Source organism: Myotis yumanensis, unplaced genomic scaffold, assembly GCF_028538775.1.
Source record: "Myotis yumanensis isolate MYYU_CA2020_CCGP unplaced genomic scaffold, mMyoYum1.0.hap1 SCAF_4, whole genome shotgun sequence".
In the NCBI taxonomy this organism is placed as follows: Eukaryota; Metazoa; Chordata; class Mammalia; order Chiroptera; family Vespertilionidae; genus Myotis; species Myotis yumanensis.
The window spans coordinates 79187457-79214220 of NW_027223755.1; the positions used below are offsets into that span (position 1 = coordinate 79187457).

General features: G+C 48.9%; 3 protein-coding genes and 1 pseudogene across 5 annotated transcripts; 1 reads left to right on the forward strand and 3 right to left on the reverse strand.

The window, feature by feature from the left end:
- Positions 1-979: 979 nt before the first annotated feature.
- On the reverse strand, positions 980-1398 carry LOC139008898 (dynein axonemal light chain 1 pseudogene; annotated as a pseudogene).
- Positions 1399-11498: 10100 nt separating this feature from the next.
- LAMTOR4 (late endosomal/lysosomal adaptor, MAPK and MTOR activator 4) lies at positions 11499-15363 on the forward strand. 3 transcript variants are annotated; one of them, XM_070412659.1, is made up of 4 exons: positions 11499-11591; positions 12509-12589; positions 14551-14668; positions 15016-15363. In XM_070412659.1, exons 1-4 carry the CDS (start codon positions 11589-11591, stop codon positions 15060-15062), a joined length of 249 nt encoding a protein of 82 aa, XP_070268760.1. In that variant the 5' UTR covers positions 11499-11588; the 3' UTR covers positions 15063-15363. The 3 variants fall into 3 exon arrangements, with proteins under 3 accessions (XP_070268760.1, XP_070268759.1, XP_070268761.1); XM_070412658.1 differs by having other exon boundaries at positions 15033-15363; XM_070412660.1 differs by lacking the exon at positions 12509-12589 and having other exon boundaries at positions 15033-15363.
- A 242-nt stretch (positions 15364-15605) lies between these two features.
- On the reverse strand, positions 15606-20239 carry TRAPPC14 (trafficking protein particle complex subunit 14). Its single transcript, XM_070412657.1, has 11 exons — positions 19721-20239; positions 19470-19565; positions 19239-19368; positions 19024-19110; positions 18750-18870; positions 18497-18644; positions 17819-17901; positions 17568-17731; positions 16892-17046; positions 16453-16646; positions 15606-16340 (listed from the first exon to the last, which is right to left on the reverse strand). The coding sequence occupies exons 1-11, from the start codon at positions 20111-20113 to the stop codon at positions 16187-16189; spliced, it is 1725 nt and encodes a 574-aa protein (XP_070268758.1). The 5' UTR covers positions 20114-20239; the 3' UTR covers positions 15606-16186.
- A 273-nt stretch (positions 20240-20512) lies between these two features.
- On the reverse strand, positions 20513-26088 carry GAL3ST4 (galactose-3-O-sulfotransferase 4). Its single transcript, XM_070411502.1, has 4 exons — positions 26001-26088; positions 24638-24926; positions 24128-24431; positions 20513-21934 (listed from the first exon to the last, which is right to left on the reverse strand). The coding sequence occupies exons 2-4, from the start codon at positions 24760-24762 to the stop codon at positions 20903-20905; spliced, it is 1461 nt and encodes a 486-aa protein (XP_070267603.1). The 5' UTR covers positions 24763-24926; positions 26001-26088; the 3' UTR covers positions 20513-20902.
- Between the last annotated feature and the right edge of the window lie 676 nt (positions 26089-26764).

Here is a 26764-nt window from a genome sequence, read left to right on the forward strand (position 1 = left end):
GCTTCCGTACTGTAGGTGGGCCCCATCCAATTGGTAAAAGATCTTAAGAGAAAAGACAGAGGTTTTCCAGAGAAAAAGGAATTCTCCTCTAAACTGTAATAACATAGAAACCCTGGCTGAGTTCCAGCCTGCTGCCCTGCAGAATTCACTCAAAATTACACATGAACTCTTCCTTGAATTTCTAGTCTGCCAGCCTACCCCACAAATTTTGGACTTGCCAGGCCCCACAAGTGCATGAGCTAATTCCTTAAAATAGCTCTTTATTTCTCTCTCATTCTCTGTAGAACCCTGACTAGTACAATGGTTAACTTATGGCTAATTTCTGTTGGTTTTGTGTCTTTGCTGCCTCCTTTAGCATTCTCCTTCTCTTCAATGCAGATTTTTTCCCCACAGGACAAAATAGAAGTTTTTAATATATGCACATGTAGAATACACATAGGCATGAAAATTCCAAAGACAGTGAGGCAACATTGGATATACAAGAAATTTTGGACAAAAGAGAAAATAGGGTGGAGGGACAGAGTATTCGGTTTTAGAAATGAGAATGAGCGATTAACGAGAAGTTGAGAAAGAGTGAACATACATGGCAGGAAAATTCTTGCTAGGCAGCTCAGAAACAATGGAACACAGGGGGTATCTAGCTAACAGGCCCCTGCCTGAAGCCCTCTTATTTGCCATAAATAAAAAATTTACAGTTTCTAAAAAGAGGGCTGCAATATACAAAGTTAGTGTTACCATTTGGGGAGAGAAACACTGAAAAGGTTAAGAAAAAAAAAGCAGGAATCAAAGGTTTGTTTTATCTTAAAAAAAACTTTTGCTCCACACAGAATCTTTAAGAAATAGAATTATTATTGCCATAGCCCATTCAGGTTGCTATAACAGAATATCAGAGACGAGGAGGATTATAAAATAGACAAGTATACAAAACGTATCTATTGTTCTTATTGAAATAAGTTAACACAAAGCAGAAAATGTGGTGTTAGTTTTCTTCTTCCTCTTTCTCTGTAATTACTAGGGTACCACCGAGCTTCTTCAGTTTGGGCACTCTCTTGGTTGCCTCTTTAATCCAGTTCCCCTAGCAGGGTGCTTCTCTTCCAAAGGATTGCCTACCAACACCAGGTATGACAGTTCTGCCAGCCTCACTAACTCGGCCCAGTCTTTCGCCAGGTTATTAGAAATGTAGGGAATAATGAAGGGATTCTTCATTACATGGATCCCTTCCAACTTCTCAATAAAATTGTAGGAGGTCAATGACAAGCATGGAGAAGGATGCACATTCATCTTCTCTGTAGGGGGAAACTGGGCATAAAGCTTTATCGCTTTGGCTTCAGATGGCTTCTAACTGGTTTTCTCTTCCCATCTGGCTAGGGCTTCTTTGATTGTTGTTGCTTTTGCCATTCCTCGATTGCTGCTGTCACTCCAGGTTTCCTGTTTGCTTTGAAACTAGACCTCTTTGTCTCTCACAAACAAGCTCTTTTCTTTTCCCTAGTCCTAGTTACTACCGTATCAAACAGCCACCAATAGACTTCCCAACCCCAACTGCGCCTCTCTTAGTTCTCTTAACCCTGACATATCCATTCAACCAGCACTTTTCAAAGACTACAGGGAATAGTCACATGCTTTGGGCATGAAATGTTGAAAACATCACAGCCCTGGCCTCCATGCCTCTCAAGGTGTAAGTGAGCTAAGCAGGCAAACAAAGGATTGCAGCAACGTGTAGTAAGTGTCACACTAGACATATGAGCCTCTTAGGTACAGGTGGGACAAGGTGAGTGTGTTGAAAGAGGGCCAAGTTATGGGTAAATGACGGCCTGTGTGGTTTCCAATCAGGATGCTCTAGTAGGCTGAGAGAGGGAGTATTGAGACCATGTGGAAATGGCTTGGACAAGAAGGCCAACTCTGCCACTAGGATCGATGTAAGCACGTTATTTCGCATATCAGAATTTGTTCCCTCCTTTTCAAAAGAAGAAAGTGCCATGGAAGGGCAAAGAGCAGAGTTAGAGACCATGAAGGCAAAGAAAAAGAGTCTCTGAAACCAGAATGAAGTCCTGGAAATGACTGGGACAATACAGAAAACAACAACACAAAACGAGTCTACTTTCAGTTTAGCAATGTGCTAGATACTGGAATTTCAAAGGCACGCGAGGTCCTATGTTCAAAGAACGCATAGTCTAAGACAAGTCGCATGAGCACTCACCAGAATGTTCTTCCCCCAGGTAGAAAATAATGGCACGATGTACTCCCTCGGGTCTCTGTTTAGCTTTCACCTCATCAGAGAGGCTGATCCTCTCGCTTGATATAAAATAGCACCCACACCACTCCCCCCAACCTTTCATATCCTCCCACTCCACCCTTTATTTTTAACCTTTCTATTCAAGTTTATATTATAAGTATAGTTCACTAAATTTTCACAAACTGAATGCACACAAAACTCCAGCATCCAAATCAAGGAACAGCATTAGCAAGGCCCAGAAATACCCATCTTGTCCAGTCTCAACCCTTCCCCCATGGATAACCACCATCCTGATTTCTAACACAATAAATTAGTTTTGCCTATTTTTGTACTTTACATAAATGGAATCACACAGAATATACTCTTTGGGGATTGACTTCTTTCACTCAACATCAAGTTTGTGCAATTCATTCAGGTGATTGTGTGTCATTTTTTTTTTTTTTTTTAATCTTTATTGTTCAGATTATTACATTTGTTCCTCTTTTTTCCCCCCATAACTCCCCTCCTTCCAGCTCCCACCCCACCCTCCACCCTCACTCCCCACCCACTGAGTTCATCCATGGGTGCATGATTTTTGTCCAGTCTCTTCCTGAATCTCCCATTCCCCTTTCCCCCCCAAGAATAGTCAGTCCATTCCCTTTCTATGTCCCTGATTCATTATAGTCACCAGTTCATTCTGTACATCAGGTTATTTATTCACTTGATTCTTAGATTCATTTGTTGATAGATGCATATTTGTTGTTCATAATTTGTATCTTTACCTTTTTCTTCTTCTTCCCCTTCTTAAAGGATACCTTTCAGCATTTCATATAATACTGGTTTGGCGGTGATGAACTCCTTTAGTTTTTCCTCATCTGTGAAGCTCTTTATCTGACCTTCAATTCTGAATGATAGCTTTGCTGGATAAAGTAATCTTGGTTGTAGGTTCTTGGTATTCAGCACTTTGAATATTTCTTGCCACTCCCTTCTGGCCTGCAAAGTTTCTGTTGAGAAATCAGCTGACAGTCGTATGGGTATTCCCTTGTAGGTAATTGAGCCTCTTTCTCTTGCTGCTTTTAAGATTTTCTCTTTGTCTTTTGCTCTTGGCATTTTAATGATGATGTGTCTTGGTGTGGTCCTCTTTGGATTCCTTTTGTTTGGGGTTCTCTGCGCTTCTTGGACCTGTAAGTCCATTTCTTTCTCCAGGTGGGGGAAGTTTTCTGCCATTATTTCTTGAAATAGGTTTTCAATATCTTGCTGTCTCTCTTCTTCTGGGACTCCAATGACTCTGATATTAGTCCGCTTAAAGCTGTCCCAGAGGCTCCTTACACTATCTTCACACTTTCGGATTCTTTTTTCATTATGCTTTTCCAATTGGGTGTTTTTTGTCGAATCTTTGGTTTGATTCTTGCACTCCTCTGGTCTGCTATTGGGTATAATATTCTTTATTTCAGTCCGTGTATGCTTACTTTCTAATTTCTTTATCGTAGCATCAAGGGTCTCATTAGTTTTTGTGAGGCTCTGCACAAATTTATGGCAAGCCCTCAAAATTGCGATTCTTAGCTCCATATCCTCCATTTCTGTCATGTTTTTTTGTCTCCGCATCTTTTATGCTTTCTTGGTGCACCCCCTTGTGGTCTCTGTGCGCAGTCTTGTTCTAGCGAAGCCTTAATTGTTGTAGTTAACACTAGAGGGATTTGACCACCCGGCCGACTGGCGGTGGAAATCAGCTGTGGGAAAACTTCAGTCCTCAGGGGAGGCGCTAGTCCAGCCCTTGCCTGAGGCGGTCGGCAAATGGTTGTGCGCAGGGTTTGGGCGGGGCGGGCTCAACAGGGTGGGGGGGGGAGGGAGCAGCTATGGCTGCTCTCAGTCCGTCCCCAGGGGCTCTGCCTCTCTGTCCCAGCAATCACTGCAAACCTCGGAGGGGCCGTAGCCAGACAGTTCCGCTTCTCCCGTTTGAGTCTGGGTCCCTAGAGTCTCGCCCGGATCTGTAGCCCAGAGTCTGAGATTCGCTCCTGATTGAAAACGACAATCGCGCCCTCAGCCGCCAGCCCGCTTTGCGCGCGCACCCTCACCACCGTACCGCCGTACCTTTAAATTTTCCACACTGCGCCTCCGCTGAGCGTCGGAATGCTGTTGTTTTTGCTTCTAGTTGAAGAGACTCTCCTCAGCCAGCCTTCCCGTGGTTCTGGTTGATGTCCGCTCCGACTTTTAGTTGTATTTTTGAAGTGGTTGTCCACGGCGGCAGTCTCCGGTGTTTACCTATGCCGCCATCTTCGATTCTCCGATTGTGTGTCATTTTCATTCATTCATTCTCATTGCTTTATAGTGTTCCGTTGCATGAATATGACACAACTTATTTGTCCATTCAATCATTGATAGGCATTTGGGTGTTTTCAATGTTGAGTTATTAGGAATAAAGCTTCTATGAATATTCCAGTACATATCTTTGGGTGAACATTTCTGTTGGGTATAGACCTTGGAGTGAAATTGCTGGGTCACAGACTTACATTTTCTTAAAAAGATTTTAAGAAATTATTAAATCTTTCATGTATTAAAAACAGTGTGGCCCTAACCAGTTTGGCTCAGCAGATTGAGCATCGGCCTGCAGACTCAAGGGTCCCAGGTTCGATTCCAGTCAGGGGCATGTACCTTGGTTTTGGGCACATCCCCAGTGGGGAGTGTGCAGGAGGCAGCTGATCGGTGTTTCTCTCTCATCAATGTTTCTAACTCTCTACCTCCTCCCTTACTCTCTGTAAAAAATCTATAAAATATATTTAAACACCAACAACAACAACAACAACAAAACAGTGTGTAGATGTGTACTCATAGGTACAGACTTAGAACTTAAGAAATAGAATATTACTGCTATAGTCCATTCAGGTGGCTACAACAGAATACCAGAGATAAGGGGGCTTATAAACAGCAAGCATTTATTTCTCACATTTAGGGAAGCTGGGAAGTCCAAGATCAAGGCACCAACAGATTCAGTGTCTAGGGAGAGCTCACTTTCAGGCTCATGGATTGCCATCTTTTTGCTGTGTCCTTACATGATGATAGGGGAAAAGAGACTGTGGGGTCTCTTTTATAAGAGCATTAATACCATTCATTAGGGCTCTATCCTTATGACCTAAGCACCTCCAAAAGTCCCCACCTCCAAACACCATCACATTAAGGATTAGGTTTCAACATATGAATTTGAAGGGAAACACATTCAGTCCATAGCAATTATCAATATTTTTAAACTTTTTGAACTTCTCTCTATCTCATCCCCCTCTCTGCTAATAGTAACCATTATTCCAAATTTTATTATTCTCTGGATCTTTATCATTTTGAGATATATTTCCCTATTGTGTGTATGTGTATGATCTCCCTAAATCAGTGGTTCTTAATCTTCTGGCCCTTTAAATACAGTTCCTCATGTTGTGACCCAACCATAAAATTATTTTCATTGCTACTTCATAACTGTAATGTTGCTACTGTTATGAATCCTAATGTAAATATTTGATATGCAGAATGGTCTTAAGCAATTAAGACCTGTGAAAGGGTCGTTCAACCGCCAAAGGGGTCACGACCCACAGGTTGAGAACCGCTGCCCTAAATGCTACATTATTTAGTTTTTTATGTTTTTGAACAAGGTGTAAATGGAACTTTGCTTTATTGTTCTTCATAGCACTTCTCACCAATTAACATTTTTTTTCTTACTTATTTATTAATTGTCTTGGTCACCCTCTCCCTCACAGCTCCTTGAAAACAAACAAAAATATGTCTTGTTAGAGAAACCAAGATGGCGGCATAGGTAAACACCAGAGATTGCTGCCTTGCACAACCACTTCAAAAATACAACTAAAAGACGGAAGGGACATCATCCAGAATCACAGGAAGGCTGGCTGAGTGGAAATTCTACAACTAGAAGGAAAGAGAAAAGCATACCGAAACTCAGAGGAGGTGCGGTTCGGAAGTAAAATACAGAGGTACAGAGGCGCAGGCTGAGAGGGTTGGCGGCTGAGGACACGGTTGACTTTTTCAATCAGGAGGGAGTCTCAAGCTCTGAGCTCCAGTTCCAGGCGAGTCTCTGGGGATCCAGACTCATACGAGAGAAACTGGACTGTCTGGCATTGGTCAGAACTCGAGGGCAGCTTTCTCTCGGGGGTGCTTGCAGCGATTGCCCGGACACGGAGAAGCAGGACCTCTGAGGGCAGGACTGAGAGCAGCCATAACTGCTCGCTCCACCCTGTTGATATCCTGGGACCCCGCCCTGCCCAAGCCCTGCAGGGATACTTTTGCATATGAAAGGCCTGGCCCTTTGCAATCTGATAATTACCTAACAAACTTTAGCTGGCCCAAGGCCCCAGGGCAACTTGCATTGTGTCACAGCTGGCTCCTGCTAGATAGCCTCAGGCAGAGGCTAGATTAGCACCTCCTTAGAGATCCAGGAGCCAGTGTGCCCGGTGGTCAGAGTGGGACCATCCAGATTGCAGCTCCTCGGATTCATAAAGGACACACTCAGGGGGCAGACTCAGTGAGCACCAAAGCCCCATTGAAGCAAGTCTTGCCCCAGAGGGGTGTCTCCAGCACAGAAGTTCTCCCACCGCAGACACAGCTGATTCTCACAGCCAATTGGCCTGGAGGTCAATCCCTCCCAGTATTACCTACAACAATCAAGGTTTAACTACAACAAGACTGTGCACAAAGCCCACAAGGGGGTGCACCAAGAGTGTCTACCTCAGGTAATTGGGGAGGCTGAGCCACTGGGCCCTATAGGACACCTAGCACAGAAAGCCACTCTATCGACACAGGGAAGCATAAAAAATGTGGAGACAAAGAAACAGGTCACAAATGACAGAAACGGAGGAAAGCAAACTACTGGATATAGAGTTCAAAACCACACTTTTAAGGTTTTTCAAGAATTTTCTAGAAACTGCTGATAAACTTAATGAGACCCTCAAGAAGTCTAGTGAGACCCTCAAGGATGTGATAAAGGACCAACTAGAAATTAAGCATACACTGACTGAAATAAAGAACATTATACAGACTCCCAACAGCAGACCAGAGGATCGCAAGAATCAAGTCAAAGATTTGAAATATGAAGAAGCAAAAAACACCCAACCGGAAAAGCAAAATGAAAAAAGAATCTAAAAATACAAAGATAGTGTAAGGAGCCTCTGGGACAGCTTCAGGTGTACCAACATCCAAATTATGGGGGTGCCAGGAGAAGAGAGAGAGCAAGATATTGAAAACCTATTTGAAGAAATAATGACAGAAAACTTCCCCTACCTGGTGAAAGGAATAGACTTACAAGTCCAGGAAGCACAGAGAACCCCAAACAAAAGGAATCCAAAGAGGACCACACCAGGACACATCATCATTAAAATGCCAAGAGCAAAAGACAAAGAGAGAATCTTAAAAGCAGCAGGAGAAAAAAAGTCAGTTACCTACAAGGGAGTACCCATACGACTGTCAGCTGATTTCTCCACAGAAACTTTGCAGGCCAGAAGGGAGTGACAAGAAATATTCAAAGTGATGAATACCAAGAACCTACAACCAAGATTACTTTATCCAGCAAAGCTATCATTCAGAATTGAAGGTCAGATAAAGAGCTTTACAGATAAGAAAAAGCTAAAGGAGTTCATCACCACCAAACCAGTATTATATGAAATGCTGAAAGGTATCCTTTAAGAAGAGGAAGAAGAAGAAAATGGTAAAGATACAAACTATGAACAACAAATACACATCTATCAATAAGTGAATCTAAAAATCAAGTGAATGAATAATGTGATGAACAGAATAAACTGGTGATTATAATAGAATCAGGGGCATAGAAAGGGAATGGACTGACTATTCTTGGGGAGGAAAGTGTTATGGGTTGGCTCAATGAGATAGACCACCGATTCAGAATTTAAATTTAATAGCCTTTATTAAGTTGGCCAGCTGACCACAGCCCGTACCTTCCCCCTCTGGGAAGCCTCACGGCATGTGGCAGAGATCAAGGGTGCAGTATGATCCTTTATAGCAAAACAGTGTTAAAAAAAATACAAAGCATTTCATTAGAAGTTCACAAAAAGTTCATGAGAACGGAGGGGAGGTAAACAGAGTCACACCTGGCTGGATTTAATCATAACACATTGTTTCCTAAGACAATCTAGCAATTTTTCTTCCATGGTTCCTAACCCTGCAATCCCTCTCCATTCGTCAGTTCCCCCTCCCAGCACATTCTGTAACATTCTGTAACCCTTCCATGGCGCAGTCCCTCACCCTAGCACAGAAAGGGGTGTGGGGGATGCAGGAAGAGACTGAACAAAAATCGTGCACCTATGGATGAGGACAGTGCGGGGCGGGGGGGGGGGGGTGAGGGCGGAGGCGGGGTTGGGAAACGGGTGGAGGGGAGCTATGGGGGGAAAAAGAGGAACAACTGTAATAATCTGAACAATAAAGATTTAACTAAAAAAATATGTCTTGTTCTTACTATTGTATGTCCAGTTCCAAGAAGAGTGTATGGTACATAGGAGGTGCTCAGTGAACATTTGGTGAATGAAATAATGAGAAATTTTGCTTTCTATATGACTAGTATGATTCAAGCTCTTTGTGAAAATGAAACAATTCGAATGATGGCTAATAAGCATTTTCCTGCTAAGGGCAAGAAAAATGAGTGCAGGAAATCCAGTAATAGTAAATGTAGATTAAAATAATAGGAAACATAGTTGGCCTGTGGAGAAACGGAAAAAGCATCAGCTTCAGCGTCAGCAAACTTAGACTGGAATCTGGCTCTGACACTTGCCAGCAATGTCCCTCAGAGCAAGACTCAACCTTTCTGGAGTTTCCATTTCCTGGATTGCGAAACAAAAATACGATTATAGGATAGGTAATGTGAAGGTTAGATGAGTTCATGGATCAAATGCTCTGAACAATAAATTATACTATAAACTGTCATCAATACTAAGACCAGGAAAGGCTTTGCAAAATAAACATCTCCACAAAACTCCCTCTTTACATCTTCCTCCAGTTTAAATTTTATATTATAAACATACCTTCTGCCGAAACCGGTTTGGCTCAGTGGATAGAGCGTCGGCCTGCGGACTGAAAGGTCCCAGGTTCGATTCTGGTCAAGGGCATGTACCTGGGTTGCAAGCACATCCCCAGTAGGAGATGTGCAGGAGGCAGCTGATCGATGTCTCTCTCATCGATGTTTCTAACTCTCTATCTCTCTCCCTTCCTCTCTGTAAAAAATCAATAAAACATATTTTTAAAAAAAACAAAAAAAAAATACCTTCTTTTTAAAAGGGCAACTTCTCTAATTAGCTGTCTCCTCAAGCAATCGTACTTTATTATACAACAAATTGTATAATTCAGTTGTTATTATGTTCACAAGGTTGTGCAATCATCATCACTATGTAATTCCAGAGCATTTTCATCACCCAAAAGAAACCCCATGCTTATTAGCAGTCACTCCCTATTATCCCCTCTTCCCAGCCCGTGGCAACCACTAATTTGTTTTCTGTCTAATTTAGATGTAAAGAGAATCACACAATATGTGGCCTTGTATGTGTCTGATTTCTTTAACTTAGCATAATATTTTCAATGTTTATTCACGTTGTGACATGTATCAGTACTTCATTCCTTTTTTACAGTGATAATTTGCATTTATGGATATGTCATTTTTTTATTTATCTGTTCTTTTTAAAAATATATTTTATTGATTTTTTACAGAGAGGAAGGGAGAGGGACAGAGAGTTAGAAACATTGATGAGAGAGAAACATTGATCAGCTGCCTCCTGCACACTCCCCACTGGGTACGTGCCCGCAACCAAGGTACATGCCCCTGACCGGAATCGAACCCTGGACCCTTGAGTCCGCAGGCCAATGCTCTATCCACTGAGCCAAACCAGTTAGGGCTTATTTATCTATTCTTATGTTTAGGGATATTTATATAGTTTCCATTTGCATGGTATTATAAATGATGCTGCTATAAACATTTGAGTATAAGTTTTTGTGTGAACGTATGTTTTCAGTTCTCATAGGTAGCTATCTAGGAGTGGAACTGCTAAGTCATACAATAACTCTGTATTTTATTTTTCCAGGAACAGATGTGTTTTCCACAACAGCAGCACCAATTTACAACCCCACCAGCAATGTATGAGGGCTCCAATTTCTCCACACCCTCTCCCAAGCAGTACTTGTTTTATTTCTAGCATCATCCTTCACTTTACCTACCAACACTGCCTCAGTCACATTAGTATTGCAACAGGTCTAGAAACTATTTAAATTAAAACACAACATTCCTACGTGACACCCATATATTTAAAAAGTGGTCCAGCCCTAGCCTGTTTGGCTCAGCCTGCAGAAGGAAAGGTCTGGGGTTCAATTCCAGTCAAGGGCAGGTACCTCAGTTGCAGGCTCCTCCCTGGCCTGGGGCCCCGGTCGGGGCTCCTGCAGTAGGCAACCAATCCATGTGTCACGTCGATATTTCTCTCTGTCTTTCCCTCTCTCTTCCACTCTCTCTAAAAATTAATGGAAAAATATCTTCGGGTGAGGATTTAAAAAAAAAAAAAAAAAAAAGAACTCCAACCTGGCCAGCATGCCTCAGTGGTTGAACATCGACCTGTGAACCAGGAGATCACGGTTCTATACCCGGTCAGGGCACATGCCTGGGCTGCCAGCTCTATCCCCAGTATGGGCTGTACAGGAAGCAGCTGATCAATGACTATCTTCCATCATTGATGTTTCTAACTCTCTCTCCTTCCTTCCTCTCTGAAATAAATAAATAAATAAATTTTTTAAAAAAAAGACTCCAAAGTACTGTTTCTAATTTTTTCTGGCAGAGAGTATTCAGTATTGAAGCTGTGTTGCCCAGCGGGGGATTCAATTCACCATCACAGGGCTCCTCACAGAATCCCAGGAAAAAACAGTTTTGGGAACAAATCCTTGTATTAAACAGAGAGCTGTCTGGAGTAAGGTTAAGGGTGGTAGTTGAATAGCTTTTCACATGCATGTCACGTCCTTTCACTTTATTCTCTTGCTGTGGTCACCCTCGTGGACAGTCTAGCGCAGGCAAAATATCTCTAACGCTCAGCACACAGGGTCCCATTCTCCTCCCTCCGGCCCCGCCCCTCCAGGTCCACCCCTTCGCCAACACTTCACCCTCCTACTCGAGCTCCGGATCAGAGGGGCGGGGACATGGGTGTTAAAGGGGGTCTGCGACCAATCCGCGTGCGTCTGGGAAAGCCAAGCTCCAATCCGCATTCTGGGGGCGGGGCTGAAGTCCGACGGGCGCAACGCAAGGCAGGAGGAGGAGCACCCTGGTGGAAGCACGTGACCTGGGTCTGGAGCCGGAAGCTTCCAATCTGGTAGGGAGCGCCCCCCATCACCTAAGGCAGCGATGGTGAGTGAGGGCGCATGCGCCGGAGGACGCGCTGGGGGCTCCTTGTCCCTGTCCCCCAATCTCTTTAGTTGCCCCTTCCTTGGCCGGCAGTCTGATGTCACCTCCTGTTCGCCCCTGGACGGAGAGGGATTGTTGAGGGCTGAGGAGGGATCTGTGGGAGGTTGTGGTCTGCGGAGGAGGAGCTGGTCACATGGAGAATTGGAAAGGGGGCAGGAGAGAGGCCAGTGGGGCTGCGAACGCGTCGGGGGTGGCAACGGTGGGATGTGAAAGAACAAGGGAGCCCAAGAGCAGAGGGTGAGGACACATCGAGGTTCAAGATCAGTGTTGCCCTACCTGGTGTGGCCCAGTGGATAGAGTGTAGGCCCGGACTGAAGGGTCCTAGGTTCGGTTGGGGTCCAGGGCACATGCCCGGGTTGCGGGTTGCGGGCCGAAGCCCCAGCAGGGGGCGTGCGGGAGGCAGCCAATCAATGATTCTCTCTCATCATGGATGTTTCTATCGCTCCCTCTCCCTCTCTGAAATCAATAAAAATATATTTTTAAAAAGAAAAAATGCCATTATTTTAAAATATATATTTATTGATTTCAGAGCGGAAGGGAGAGAAATATCCATGATGAGAGAGAACCATTGGTTCAGGCATGTGCCCTTGATCAAAATCGAACCTGGGACCCTTCAGTCTGCAGGCCAACGCTCTATCCATTGAACCAAACCAGCTAGGGCAAGAAAATACCATTCTTTAAAAAAAAAAAAAAAAAAATCCGTATTGAAGGCCATGTAAAGGGAATGGGAAAAGGGTCTGGAATGGCCCTGGCTTGGGAAAAAGAACATCTGGGGCAGGTCATGAGAGACTTGGGTTGCAAGTGAAGAGAATCGAGGCCATTCTCCTAGCAATGCTTCTGATTGCATCTTTACCCACTAGACTTCTGCACTGACCCACGGGCTGGAGCGAATTCCTGATCAGCTCGGCTACCTGGTGCTGAGCGAAGGCGCAGTGCTGGCGGTGCGTTCTGGGCAAAGGGGGTGGGGGTGGGGGACTCCCCCCAAGTACACATGGCCCGGTGATTCCTTCTAACATTGCCCAGTTCAGACTAATTTCCCACTATTCTTGGTCATAATTGGTATAGTAAGTTTTTAATAATTAAATCTCTGGAATCTCAGTATGGTAATTATTCTGAGGTAAAAGGGTTTGTTTACTAACTTTACTGAAGTCAGACAACCAGTTACAGATTTGTTGATAACTTGTATTACCCAAGTATTTATTGAAGAGGCTTTGTATTTTGTTCCATAGTACAATGTAGTGTTAGCTCGCTAGAAGTTTTCAATCTAGCTAGAGAGACAGGCTTAAGGTCAAAAGCTTAAAGCAATGCCAGTGGTCAAGACAACTGAAACATGAAGGATTCAACCCTTAAGGTTATAATTTGTGTTGTGACAAGGAATCCTTGAAGGACAAAAAATTCAGCTGGGCCCTGACTGGTTTGGCTCAGTGGACAGAGCATCGGCCTGTGGACTGAAGGGTCCCAAGTTCAATTCCGGTCAAGGGCATGTACCTGGGTTATGGGCACATCCCCAGTGGGGGGTATGCAGGAGGCAGCTGATCGATGTTTCTCTCTCATTTATGTTTCTAACTATCCCTCTCCCTTCCTCTCTGTGAAAAATCAATAAAATATATTTTTTAAAAATTCAGCTGGGCTTAAAGGAAGAATGGTTGTGAACAGGCAGAAAAGGAGAGGGCTGAGATCGATATATTTGCAGGAGTGATGCCTGTTTTGATAGTGGGTTTATGTTGAAAAGTTTGGAAAGGTTTGGGGTAAGAAAAGGATGTGTAAGAAAAGATCTAATTGTGGAGGCTTTTCAAGACTGGGGAAAAGGAGCTTTGAAGGGTTTTTTAACAGAAACATGAGCTGATAAAATAGTTGAGCAAGACTGTTCTATTAGGTGTGAAGGTGGGCTGGAAGGGGTGGAATCCAGAAGCAGGAAGGCTGTTGCAGAAGGAAATCTGTGTATGAGTATGGACTGGTGGCACTGAGAAGGAGCAAGGAGAGAAGAGAATTTAAAGGAAGAATCAATATATCTTCATAATGACTAGAGACAGGTAATAGAGGAGATACTTCTCCATTCAGTACGACTTTGAACTCAAGCCGACAATGATGGTTCCTTTAACAGGAAATTACTAAAGGAAGTTTACTGGGGAATGGGAGCGGTAAGGGGAGTTTTGATGGCTTAACTTTAAACATCAAGTTTGACATAAAACAACAGCAGTTAATATGTATTGCTAAGAGCTGTTTTGAGCACCTCACCAATATTATTTCATAACCCTCAAGAGCCCATATGATAGATGCTATTGTCTCTCATTTACAGATAAGGAAACTGAGGTACAGAGTGTCCAAGAGAGCAAAGGGCACTGAACTTAACCTAGTGGGAGGCTCATCTCAAGGAGGTAGAGAGAAGTTGTGACAGTCACATGAAAAGAGGAAGCCCAGGCCACTGTGATATGATTACCCAAGGGCAATGTAATGGCGGGGGGTGGGGGGGGGGGCGGATGTGTTTGTGTCAAGGACAAAAAGGATATTTGTTTCAGATTCTGCAGACACAGCAACAAGTGGGAAGCCAGGAAAAGATAGAGCTCTGAAAGTCAGTGATGTTTGAGAATGTGGTTTTATCAAATAAATGGCGACAGGGAGAGAAATCAAGTTTCAAGGGATTCGAAAAGAATGGTCAGTAAAGAAATGGATGAGTCACAGCTTACCGGGGGAAGCCCAGTATAAGCATGAGAACCAGTATGACATCTAGAAGGGCAACATCATAGGAAAGTTTTAGGTTTGTTTCCAAAACGGGTGACCTCGAGGGTACTACGAAATGGAGAGGAAGAGTGTACCAATGCCAGAGCCAAAGTGGTTCCTGAAATTCTTTCCCAATTCTGTTCCCTAATTTCTGCCATCCTCCCTCCCTGTCTGCATGCAGTCATCTGGGGATCTAGAGAATGATGAGCAGGCAGCCAGCGCCATCTCTGAGCTGGTCAGCACAGCCTGCGGTTTCCGGCTACACCACGGCATGAACGTACCCTTCAAGCGCCTGTCAGGTGAGCCCCATCCCCTGCCCCTACTGGTGGTGATAGGAAGTAGGGTGCTGCCAGAGGTGGGGTGCTGTCCTCAGGGAAAAAGCACTGGTCTCCTATCAACCTCCCACCATCTCCCCCTGGGGTCCCTGGTTCTGGCCACTTTCTTCTCTTTGGGATTCACCCCTGCATCAGAAGTATGAGAAAGTAAGAGAAGGGTATTGAATGCAGACGCCCCATCTTCAGATCTCTGAGCGTCAAACCATGTCATTTCTTTGGCTCTTGATTCCAGCCAGTTTGTGTATGACCCCGTGGAGGCCATCACACCCCACTAACTCTGTGTTCCCTTCCCTCTCCCGGGCTTTGGGAAGGTGTGTCTCCCCTCCAGTGGTCTTTGGAGAACACACGCTGCTGGTGACCGTGTCAGGACAGAGGGTGTTTGTGGTGAAGAGGCAGAACCGAGGCCGGGAGCCCATTGACGTCTGAGCCTGCCAAGGCTGAGGGAAGAGGTGGATTGGGTCCGTGAACCTCTGTGATGAGGAAGATGCAACCTCCTCTTTCTCGGCCTGATGCCAGACCTAAGGCTCTCTGCTCACCCTCTCCCCCACACCCCATCACCTGAAAGGGCAGAGGAGGCTTGGTGACTCTGCGCTGTGTTAAGAAGAGGGAGGACAAGGGGGCCTCCCTCTCTCCTAATAAACATGTCTGCTGTTCCCAGACCCAGGGATGTGTGTATGGGGGTTGGGAGGTGCTACACCCATGTCTTCTGCCTTTCAAGAGGAAAGTCATGTAATTCAGCCCAAACTGGTGGAGCTAGGCTATCTCTGAGCATATCAAACTGAGAATCAAAAGAAAGAAAATGGGGGAAGGGAGCAGACAGGAGCTATTTGGTATGCATGCTGAAGGGAATCATTCTGAGCTCTGGTCTCTGCTCCTTCCACCAACACACAAACAACAGTCATTCTCCCTCCTCAACAGGCATTTAATAGACTTATTTCGGTTGGAAGCAGTAGTTGGAGAATAAGTTACAGGGACAGACAAAAAACAAAAACAAAACCCACACAACTTAAAGTGCTTCAGGCTGCAAACGTAAACATGAGGGGCAGGAGGAGGCCACCTAGCTATCTCCCCTCACCCCTGAGACAGGAGGGTCATTGTCTGGGTCCCTTTACCATCACCACCCTCGAATCTCAGCCCTCAGGAGGGGGGAGGGGGGATTTCAGAGGCAGGAAAGACAACTTAATAGGAATGAGAAAACACTTTGTAAACTTAGAACCAGGGAGCAAGGCGGGGAAACAAGGGAGCTCTTGGAACCCTTGCCCTGACCAAGGGGTGGGACCAGCCCTCCCAGGAAGTCAGGGAAATACTGTTGGTTTAGTGCTGCAGCCACACCCGCCCATTTCACAGCTTTTCCCTCAGCAGACACAGACAGGCTGCGGCCTCCTCACCCACAGTGGGAGGCATCCCTAAGGAGGCACAGTCTGGAACAAGGACCCCCTCCAGAGGCATTCGATTTCTGGGAGTATAAGAGCCGGCAGAGTGCTACTTTACAGGCTCCACCACCAGGACTTTGCACTCGCGCTTGGCAATCTTGTCCAGAGAGAGCACAGCCTTTTCTGGGGGCAGGTAGAGGGGGCGGCCGACTGGGGAGGCCACAGGGGGTGTGATGGCCCTGCGCTCCATCACACTGCCGGACCTGGAGGAAGGCAGAGAACGTGGGCTCTAGTTAGACCTCAGGACCGCTTCCTGCTCCCGCTCCAACTCCGGCCTCAACTGAGTCCAGGGGCTCCCCTCCCTCGGTTCCATACCTCATGAGGTGGCTGCGGGAAGGCTGTTGGTGAGAGAAGGACTGAGAGCGGCCCAGGCTAGCCTGGTGCCTCTCCACCAAGTCCCGGACAGCTGGGCTGCTGGGACTGCTCTTTCGGGAGAGGGGCCGGGCCTCGGGTGGAGGGTGGGACACACTAGCAGTGAATTGTAGCTTCAGTTTCATGTGCTGGCTCAGCTGGGGTGGAAAGACACAGATCAGCATTCCCACTTGGCTTCCAGGCCCCAGACCTCCTTTCAAATCACCTTTCCCCTTGGCAGACCAATATTGGATCTAAATTCCACCTTCCTTTAGCCTGGCTTTAGTGCCATCCATTGCATTTCCTCTCCAGCAGCTAGCAGCCCTGATGCCTCCTATCCCAACATTCTCCATCACCCACCACACCGTCCACCCCCTCTCCAGTGGGCACCTCCCCAACCCACCTCAAAGAGCCCTGTCCTTAGAGCCTGGAAGGCTACACTGAAGGTGAGTGCACTGCCCTTCCGGGAAAAGCCAAGGTTGTTGAGGGGCGTGTGGCAGACAATGGAGTCTAGGGCAGCCTGCATGGCCCGACGGTCCTCCTCACACAGCTGCTTTCCTGGGGGGCAGAAACAGCGACCAGTAAACATCTGTATAGTGTTCCTCAGCAAGGGGCTTCCATGAGCACCGTCTTGATTGATCTTCAAAGTCACCCTGTGGAGAAAACTGAGTGTATCTTTTACCAAATGTTATAAATAACAGCTGATATTTATTGTGTGCTGAGGTCTATTCTAACCACTTCATACTCATTAAATCTTCAAATCACCATAACATCCTCATGGTGGGGGAGGGGGGGAGAGCAGTATTATTTTCTCCTTTTTAGGGATGAGGGAGCTGAGGTTCAGAGAGGGTAAGTAACCACCCAGGGTCACACAGCTTGTAAATGATGGAGGTAGAAATCAAACATACCAGGGAGCTAGCATCGGTGCCAGTGCTCTTAAATCATCCTTCCTCGCTGCCTCTCTAAATTTTCTGTCTGTGACACGAGCCAAAGCAGCCTGCCGCATGTCACCCACCTCCATGATTCTTCCTTTCCCCTCCCCTCCTTCGGGACGAAGGCCCAGCCTGGCAGCACCCTACCAGCCTGTGCGTGCTCCGGGGTCCACACGAGCCTCACAGCAAGGAAGTCTTGGAGATTGTTGAGCAGTGTGTAAGTCACCGTGAAACGCTCATAGGTCCGAACTGGGGACTCACAAGAAGCAGTCATCACAAAGCACGGGCGGTCCAGGCGAATGCTGGGCAGGCTAGAAGCAGGGAGAGGAGAGCAGGATGTATGTGTTTTGAAACAAAGGTGAACAGGGTGGTCCCACCAAAGGTTCCCACACACTCACCGGTAGTGGGTGTAGATGCTCTGGGTGAAGGGCAGCTTTGGGGTGGACCACTGAACCACAGCAATCAAGGGGACTTCTAGGCCCTACGGGAGGAGCAGAGGGAACCACCATGGGTAACAGAGATCCCCTCTCATCTTCAGGTAACACCCTAGCCTTTCCCTCCCACTGCTTTTTCATTTTTTTGTTAATCCTCACCCAAGGATATTTTTCCATTAATTTTTAGAGCGACTGGAAGGGAGGGGGAAAGAGAGAGAGAAACATCGATGTGGGTTGTTTCCCACATGAGCCCCGACCAGGGCCGGGGATTGAGCCTGCAAACAAAGTATGTGCCCTTGCCCGGAATCGAACTCAGGACCCTTCAGTCCACCAAGCTAAACCAGCTAGGGCCCACTGCTTTTGCTTTTGCTTTTTTTAAATATATTTTATTGATTTTTCACAGAGAGGAAGGGAGAGGGATACAGAGCCAGAAACATCGATGAGAGAGAAACATCGATTCAGTTGGCTCCTGCACGCCCCCCACTGGGGACGCGCCGAAACCCAGGTACATGCCCTTGACCGGAATCGAGCCTGGAACCCTTCAGTCCGCAGGCCGACGCTCCATCCGCTGAGCCAAACCGGTCAGGGCCCACTGCTTTTTCTTAACCTGTTTCCTTGAAATCACCAGCCCCTTATACTCACCTCCTTGGCCCCTGGAGGTGGCTGCTCACCCACTCGCAGCTGAAACAGGAAGTTGTGTTCCTCTAGGGCACTGAGTGGGCAGGGGAAGCAGCCAGAGGTACCAGGAAGCCGACAGAAGGAGCCCATGGAGACCTCCCCAGATTGGTGACTAGTTCAGAAGAAAGGGGACAGAGCTGAGTCTTTCCAGGCCAGAGCTCTCAGCCCTGCCCCCAGCCCCACCCCTTTGCAGCCCTGCCCCTTCCCAGGACCTCACCAGACATTGTCCACCAGCAGCACAGAGCCATCGGGCATGACAGGTAGATAACTGGCATTGAAGTTTGGGAGAATACGAATATCCCAGATGGAAATTTCCTCTTGGGAAGAGCTGTTCAGCACTGTCGAAGGTAACCAGCACAGTGATTACGTGGACCCCTCAGATCCCACCTTAAGCCCCCAAAATGAACCTTTCCCCCCGGTCTGCACAGGGTAACTGCCACCCAGTCATTGCCCTTGCTGCTACCCAAGACCTTAGCCACCAATCTGCTCACCCTTGAGAACAGTCAAGTGTTTTCCAGCCACAGTGAACTGCCGGCATTTCAGAACTGGAGGGGGCAGCAGAGTCAGCAGGGTGCTCACTGCGGGAGAGGGCAGGAGCAAGAGCAAGAACTGATGGGCTGGGCCTGGGCACAGACCTCACCTCCAACCCACAGTTCTAACATTCCTCTGAATGCCGCTCCAGCATTTCTCCCTGCGTTCTCCCCACCTTGGGCCTTGAAAGCGCTCTGCTCTCCCCGGAAGGTCTCCCCAGGAAATCGGGTCTGCAGCAAGCGCAGGTAGCCTTGATCTCTGACCTCTGGTGCCTCAACCTCCCGCTTCCACACAGTTACTACAATCTGAGCAAAGGGACACAGGGCCACAGTCAAGAGGAGAGGTAGCCAGCCAGCCTCAGAGAGGACATCTGAGTGGGGAGAGCTTCACCCCTTGCCAATCTTACCTTGGCCTTAGGTGTCCCGGGGGGCAGTCTATCCAGTGAAACAGTGAGTGGGAAGATGACCTCATCTGTGGACACAATTGGCTCTTCCACAGGCAGCTAGGGGTGTGAAAGGGGTGCAGAGGTCAGGGGAGGGGCAGTTCCCTTTCAGAGGTGCCCAGTTCCCTCCTCATCCATCATCTGCCCCCAGCTTCCCCCCGATGTCCCCCTCCTCTCCGGTCTTTGGAGCCCAGCAAATCACCCCTGGTGCTCACCGTGGTCACTCCCCCTGAGGTAGCAGGGCCCGGGCCGTGGGTGAGAAGGGGGCTGCAGCCGCGAAACAACCCCCCACCGCCCGGATCCCCGCCCCCTGGGGGTTCGGGATCCTGGTCGCCGGGGCCACCGCCGGCGCTGACCGAGGCCAGGGCTGCCAGGGCGGTGGCCAGTTCTGCCCAGGCCCCTCGGGAGCCCAAGCCCGGACCGCCCCCGGCGCCGGAGCCCGCGCCCCCCCGGCAGCGAAGCACCAGCAGGAAGCGGACGGTCTCCCCCAGGTAGAGGTGGTTGCGCCGGGGCAGCGCCCGGTACCGGCCCGGGTCCCCCGCCAGCTCGGCGCGCGGCGGCAGCGGCACGGCCGGGAAGTACATCGAGTAGTCACACTGGGACTCCATGGGGGCGAGGGCTGCACGGCCCGGCGGGGAGTCCCGGCACCCGCCGGCCCAGAGACCCCCCGGGGCCGGGAACCGGGACCACGAACCCGGAACCGAGACCCCGCGGGGCCGCAGCCGGGCGCCCGGAGAATGACTGGAGAAAAGCCGGAAGCGGAAGAGAAGGGGCGTGGCCTGGGGCCCCGGAATCGGTGAGTGACGGGACCCTGGAGGAGAGGGGCGGGGTGCGGCGGCAGCTAGATTGCAGCAAGAAGGATTCAGGAGAGACTCTAGACAGGCTTTTTGGAGAATATGAAAAAGAACCCTCTCCACCCCCCGCGTCTCGCATGAAGATGCAGCATCCCCTTCCCTTTCTGCTCTACATAAAGCAAGTCCAAGTTTCAAAGTATTTATTCATTCAACAAACATTTCATAGTGAAATGGGCGTAGCTCAGTAACAAACATTTCAGAGAGACATGGACGGATTATTCCAGTCCACCGTGTCCCAAACGTCCTCTGGCTGAACGCATGGCCTGCTCCTCCAGGGAGCCTGTGAGTGCTGCGTGGACCTGCCAGGGGGCTGGACAGGGGAAGGGGCAGAGGGGGTGGAGGAGTGCCTCTGGGAGCTGAACAGCTGGAGTCCTTGGCACGGCCTGGAGGACTCTGGGCCCACGTCCCTGCCAGGTTCCCATCGTCCTGCAGGGAGCAGACTTGCTTTCTCAGGGAAGCAGAAATGTCATCGGCTGTCCCACACTGGTCACACATGTCCTGTAGCTCAGCTGCTGTTTAACCTAAGACTCCGTGGTCTAACGCCTAGGGGGTGAGTAGCTTTGAAGTCTTGAAGGGCAGAGAGACTTTCGGAGGGAACTGCTTGGCATCTAGCTTGTCCTTGTACTGTAGCTCTGGGGTAGCCAGGCGCTCACACTCCTCCTGGTCTTGGAGGCTCAGTCCACTCCGGAGTGCGTAGCCCAAAACCTTACCTGACCCAAACTGGAAAGGGCGGAACCGTCGGTCAGTGATGTATTTGGGGTCTAAAGCCTCACCCCCCAGCAGACAATGTTTCGCCAGGGCCTCTCGGCGAGCCCTGAGCTCTGCCACTGCACTCTCCAGCCGACCCTGGCCGTATTGTTTTATTCGTGTCCACAGGCTGCGGTTGAAGTGAACATAAAGAGCCCAGTCCAGATTGTTCCAGACTCGAGCCCGTGCAGTTAGTTGCCTGTCCTCAGTGGTCAGTCCACCATTGCTGACAGCATGTCCGCCCTGTTCACTTCCAGCCTGGGCATTGTGCATGAAGCCCACCACATCATCTAGACCCCAGCACAGGGCATCTGCCAGCAGAACCAATGACTCGTCAAAGTACTCGGCCACCAAGACCAAGTCAAAGACAGAGTCCAACCAGGCCAGACTCCACTGGACGAAGGATGAAGACCCCAAATCTAAAGCAGCGGGGCTGGACGTCTGGCTGTGACCATCAGCAGTGGTGGGAGCAGGATGGAAGAGAGCATTGGGATCCGGGGTGTGGGCTCGAGAGCCAGCGCCCGAAGGCAGGACGTGCAGCTCTGGGGGGTTGGGGTCTCTGGGGAGATGAGGATATCCTCTCTTGGTCCTCATCTCTGGGGGGAATGGGAGGCCAAAGTCAAACCATAGCAAGTTGCGCGCATAATGGTCTCCACGGGCCCCAGGTCGGTAGAAGGCTCGAGGATTAGCTAGGAAGGCAGCCAAGGAAGGTGCCTTGCGGAAGGCTGATGAGGTGGATTTATAGTAGGAGAAGGCAGAGCGGGCCAGAGCCGCTGGGTCTCGGACAATGGAAAAGAAGAAGCTGTCAGAAGGCATGACCTGAAGTACCTGCAGAGGAGAGAAAACAGTCATGGGGAGAAAGAAGTGGGCCAGGAAGAAAAGAAGTGTAAGCCCAATGCCCGAAGATCTCCCAGCCTCCTGACAGCTCTAATAGGAACCCCCCAACTTTTTTCACTAGCTGACAGATCTTGGGCAAGTTCCTAATGTCTCTGAGACTCAATTTGCTCATCTACAAAATGGGGATACTTCTATCTTCCTTCCGAGCTCATTATGGAAGTTACATGGATTAAAGAATACGAAGGAACCTGGAACGTGGGAAGCTCCTGGAGAACATGTATTTTCTTTGGCATTACTGTCTGCCTTGGTCAGTAAGATCTCTAAGAAGCAAACTTTGTGTTCACTTCTCCATCAAAAAAACTATTAAGAGTCTACCCTGCTCCAAAAAAGAAACTGGGCTCAGGCCTCTTCAGTGGGGGTGGGGATCACTGGCAGCAAAGAGGGACGAGAGGGGCAACCATAATGCTGTCTCAGGTATAGGTGTCAGGTGAGCAGACAAGCCCAGGATGGCTGAAGGACAGGGCACTTCTGGGGCTCCTGGGCATCTTGGAGAGCAACAGACACTTCTGGACTAGACACTGGGGAGCCATGGTCACCTTGTAGGGAGTTACCCTGAGGCCTGGAACATTGGATTTCACTTCTCAGCAAGCAGGAAGGTGGGAATCAGGTTGAGCCAGGCAGGTGCACATTAGAAACCAGCTCCCGGGCTCCCTGAAGGGTTTCTGCCTCTGAATGTGACTGTCATTGAACCTGACTCTCTGACATGATGTCCTCCAATCTGCTATTATGATCAAGTCTGCAGGGCAGAGCCAGTGAACTGTGTCTCTTTGAAGGAAGAAGAGAACAGTGCAGAGAATAATCTGTGGCATCAGGTGGACCTAGAATAAAATCCCAATTCAGCCATTTACCAGTTATGTAACTTTGGGCAGTTTATTGAACTTCCGCCATCTATAAATCTGGGTTAACACTTACCTTGAAGAATGTGGAAATTCATGGAACACGATAAGTATTCAGATGTATGATGGCGACAATGAAGATCCTCATCCTAACCTTTGGAAAAACCTGCCTCAAAGGTCATTGTCATTGTCTCACTCCCAGTAATGGGCCCTCCTTGCCCATTTGATCACACTCATGTTCCTCAGCTGCTTTCTCCAGCTCCTATTTAATCAGCAGAGGGTCTGCAACCCCCACCGAGGTTCTACCACCTACACACACACACACACACACACACACACACCTTACACACACATCCACACCACCACGTCTTTGCTGATATTTTGCTCCCTCTAAGAATGTCTAGTGTTCTTACTACAAAATAATGTCCACCCTTTCCTTTAATACCTGCCTCTCCAGAAATCCCCACCTCTTTTTGATGAATATTCTTCTCACAGTTCCAAATACAAATATGTATATGCCACAGAAGGCACTTTGACTTTGGAGCAGATGGGCCTGGGTTCAAATCTGGCTAAGAGATCAGTCACTTAGCTTCTCAGAGTCTCGACCTCCTCTTCTGTATAATGGAGGCACTCATAATGTCTTCCTGGCAAGGTGATGGTAAGATTAGTACCCAGAATTCAGGAAGCATTCAACAAAAGTTAGTCCCTTCCCTTACGTTTTCACTTGCACATTGACTTTCTTCCTCCAAGAACTCTCAGATTTCTGTGTGTTCAGATGAACACGTGAGTCCATGTACCTATCTCCCCCTTTAGAACTGAGGCTGAGGGTGTCAGGGCTGGGCTATGGCTTGATATATACCCGATTCTCGAAATCTGGCAGACATGGTGAGGGGAGTGAGAGGAAGATAGGTCAGAGGGCAGTGGCTAAGCAGAGGTCCTGGTGGTATCGATGGAAGGGGCTAAGAAGGGAAAGGGGCACCTGGAGGGAGAGTTTGGGGGTGGGATTCAGACTTGGCAGAGTGCTGACACCAGCTAGATAATTGGTCAAGGAAGGAGACTGGAGTATGCACCAGATGGGAGGGGGCAGGACTTCAGCTCTCAGAAACTACTGGGGAAGGGACAGTTGAGGGGAGAACAGGAAACTTCACCTTTGTGGCCCCCTGGCCACCTTTTGGGTGAGGTGACTCCTGGGGGCCCCCCATGCCTAGGGCCTTCTCCACTGATGGTCTTGGCCACAGGCCTGATCCCATCTCTCTCCAGTCCCACCCACACCCTCAACACCTCTCACCTCTTTCAGGTTGAACCTCATGTGATGACAGAGGATATGGAAGGGGGGCTGGGTGCCTCCACCCTGAGGGTGGTAGCCTTTGACCCAAGAGGCCTGGAAAAGCCTTGGGTAGCCAAACTGGTAGCGGGCAGGGAGGGCGAAGCGCAGCCCACGTTGGTCCCCGTAGCGGTGAAGCAGGCTTAGCACAGAGCTGCTCCCAGATTTATGCGTCTTCAGGAATACTAGTCGCTGCCGGGGAGGACAGGTTGGAGCAGCCGGTCCTGGGGATGGGGCCCAGGGCTGTCGGAGCTGCAGCCCAGGTAACCTGGGGAGAGACGGCAGGGAAAGTATCCTGTCCCTCACCAGCAGGTGGATGGGCATCTCGTGGAGCCAGGACAGAGGGTGCAGAGCCTCCTCCAAGTTCCCAGGAGTCACAGCCCCAGATAGGATTGGGAGGAGCAAGTGGCGGGGGTGGGGGGGTGGGGGGATCGGGGGGGCATCTATCAGGCATTGGGACAAGATGAAACTCACCTTCTTTGGAAGGGCCCACCCCAGAGCTGGAGGGCAAATCCGATGGTCATGAAGACTCCCAAAGCCACCCCCAGGCTCCGAGGCCCCCAGAGGCGCATGGTCCTGGTAGGAGACAGAGGGCCCATGTGGCACAGGGAAGGGCGACAGGGCGAGGGCCAGGCAAAGAGGCAGAGACAGCTGTGCAGCCACAGAAGGTGCAGATTCGAGATTGGGGGTCATTCCCCAGGCCTGTTTGCAGCCCTGGTTGAGTCTGCCCCCTGAGTTAGCAGATTTTTGCCTCTGTCAGCGTCTAGAAGGGAAATGAGGGGAAGGAGGGAGTCTAAGGAGAGGGTAGAGCCTTCCCTCCTGCTGTTACAGCGAGGACTAATTCAGAGGCGGGTGTTGGTGAGGGTGTGTGCTCTCTACACCCAGATCTAGATGGCCCCACAACTGCTCCTCTGCCATCTGCCTCCAGCTTCTCCAACCGCCTATAGTTTCTCCCCAAGCCTCCAGAATTTGGAAGGAAAGGAGGGAAAAAGAGAAACCCTGCAAGAAAGATCAGACCAATCTGTTCAGGACAGTGAGGTGGACGTTGCCAGGCCCTGGCTCCCTCCTGAGCTTCTGTTGGGATGAAGAGTCCCATTTGGAGGCTGAGAGGGAAAGCCATAAGGAGGGAATGTGGGTCAGGCAGATGAACCCAGAGAGGTGAGGCCACAGGAGTGACTTTGTAATGAGTAAGGGTCAGTCATCTGGTTTAAATTCAAACATCTTTTTTCCCTCTCAGCACAGGGCCCACCCCAGTGTGGGAGGGGCTGGGGGAGATGTGGGGTTATTTACAAAACCCAGACCCCCAGACAGCCCCCTCCCCACAACCCACCCACCCCAACCCCATTCCCACTTTTCATCGGTGCACCCAGAGGAGACTGAGTGGGTGGGGCTGGAGAAAGAGATAAAGATACTGATAGACGAGCATTCAGTTTGGAATTGCTTCCCAGGCCCCAGTTCCCTAATCAGCTGGGAGTCTGACCCACCCCTTCAGATTACAACCCACAACCACGGGCCACAGCCCTTCCAACAAGCCCGGACAGCCCCTTCCAGGACAGGCAGGAGTAACTCCAGACAGAGAAACCCGTATTTGCTACTTAAAGACCTGCCCCCTCTGGCATCCTTCCCGCAACAGAGCCCCCAGGATCTAGCCTTGCACTAGGTTTCTGTGTCCAGATTCCTTCTATTCCTTCCACCCATCCCTGTCTCCTCCTATTATCCTCAATTCCAGCCCTCTGTCTCCTCCAGCTTTGGTGATAACCCCCCTCCCCCAAGACTCCTCCCATAAATTCTAGAGTCCTTCCACTGGCTGCAGCCTCGATGTCACTTGCCCACTCACCAAGCCTCCTGCGGAGCAGCAGGGTAATCAGGATCTGGCCTTCCCCAGCCACCGCCCGGTTCCTCACTCTGCTAAACTTTCCCCATAAACTTTCTCAGCGCCCAGGCTCCTCCCCTCTCCCTCCCTTTGTCTGGCCAGTCCTGGCAGCTGCTTCAGCTTTGATCAAGTCTCTGGGTCTCTCCCTCCCTGCATCTTTTTTTTTTTTTTTTTTTTTTTTTTGGGTCAGGGCACATAGCCTGCCCTTGGAAGACACAATTTCTGCCCTCCTTTCACACTTAGGAATCATTTATACCTTTTCTTTCTCTGCTTTCTGCAGAACAAAATACTCATTCAGGAGACAGAAAGGAAAAAGTAACAGACAAGAGTTGAAAGCAGACATTGGCAAGAACTTGTGACAAGGCAGCCAGAGGCTGACGTGGGCAGAGAACAGGAGCCCCGTTCTGAAGGCAGGGGGCAGCAGTGTGGTAATATTAATGATGCTTCGTGTTCTAAGAATTTTGCCCGTAACAAGGTGCTTCCTCACACAGGTCCTATCTGGTCCTCACATCTCTCCCCATCTTACAAAGGAAGGTTCTCAGGTCCAGAGGGTGAACCACTTGCCCAAATTCACTGTCAGGGGATGGGATCCAAGAGAGGCAAGCAGCAGAGCCGTTAGAGGCTCTGGCGCCTCTGCAAGGAGCCAGGGCACGGGGAGGGCGGCTGAAGTCACAGAAAGTCACACTCAGGGTCCAATAAATTAGTTGTTTATTTGTAAAATGCAAAAC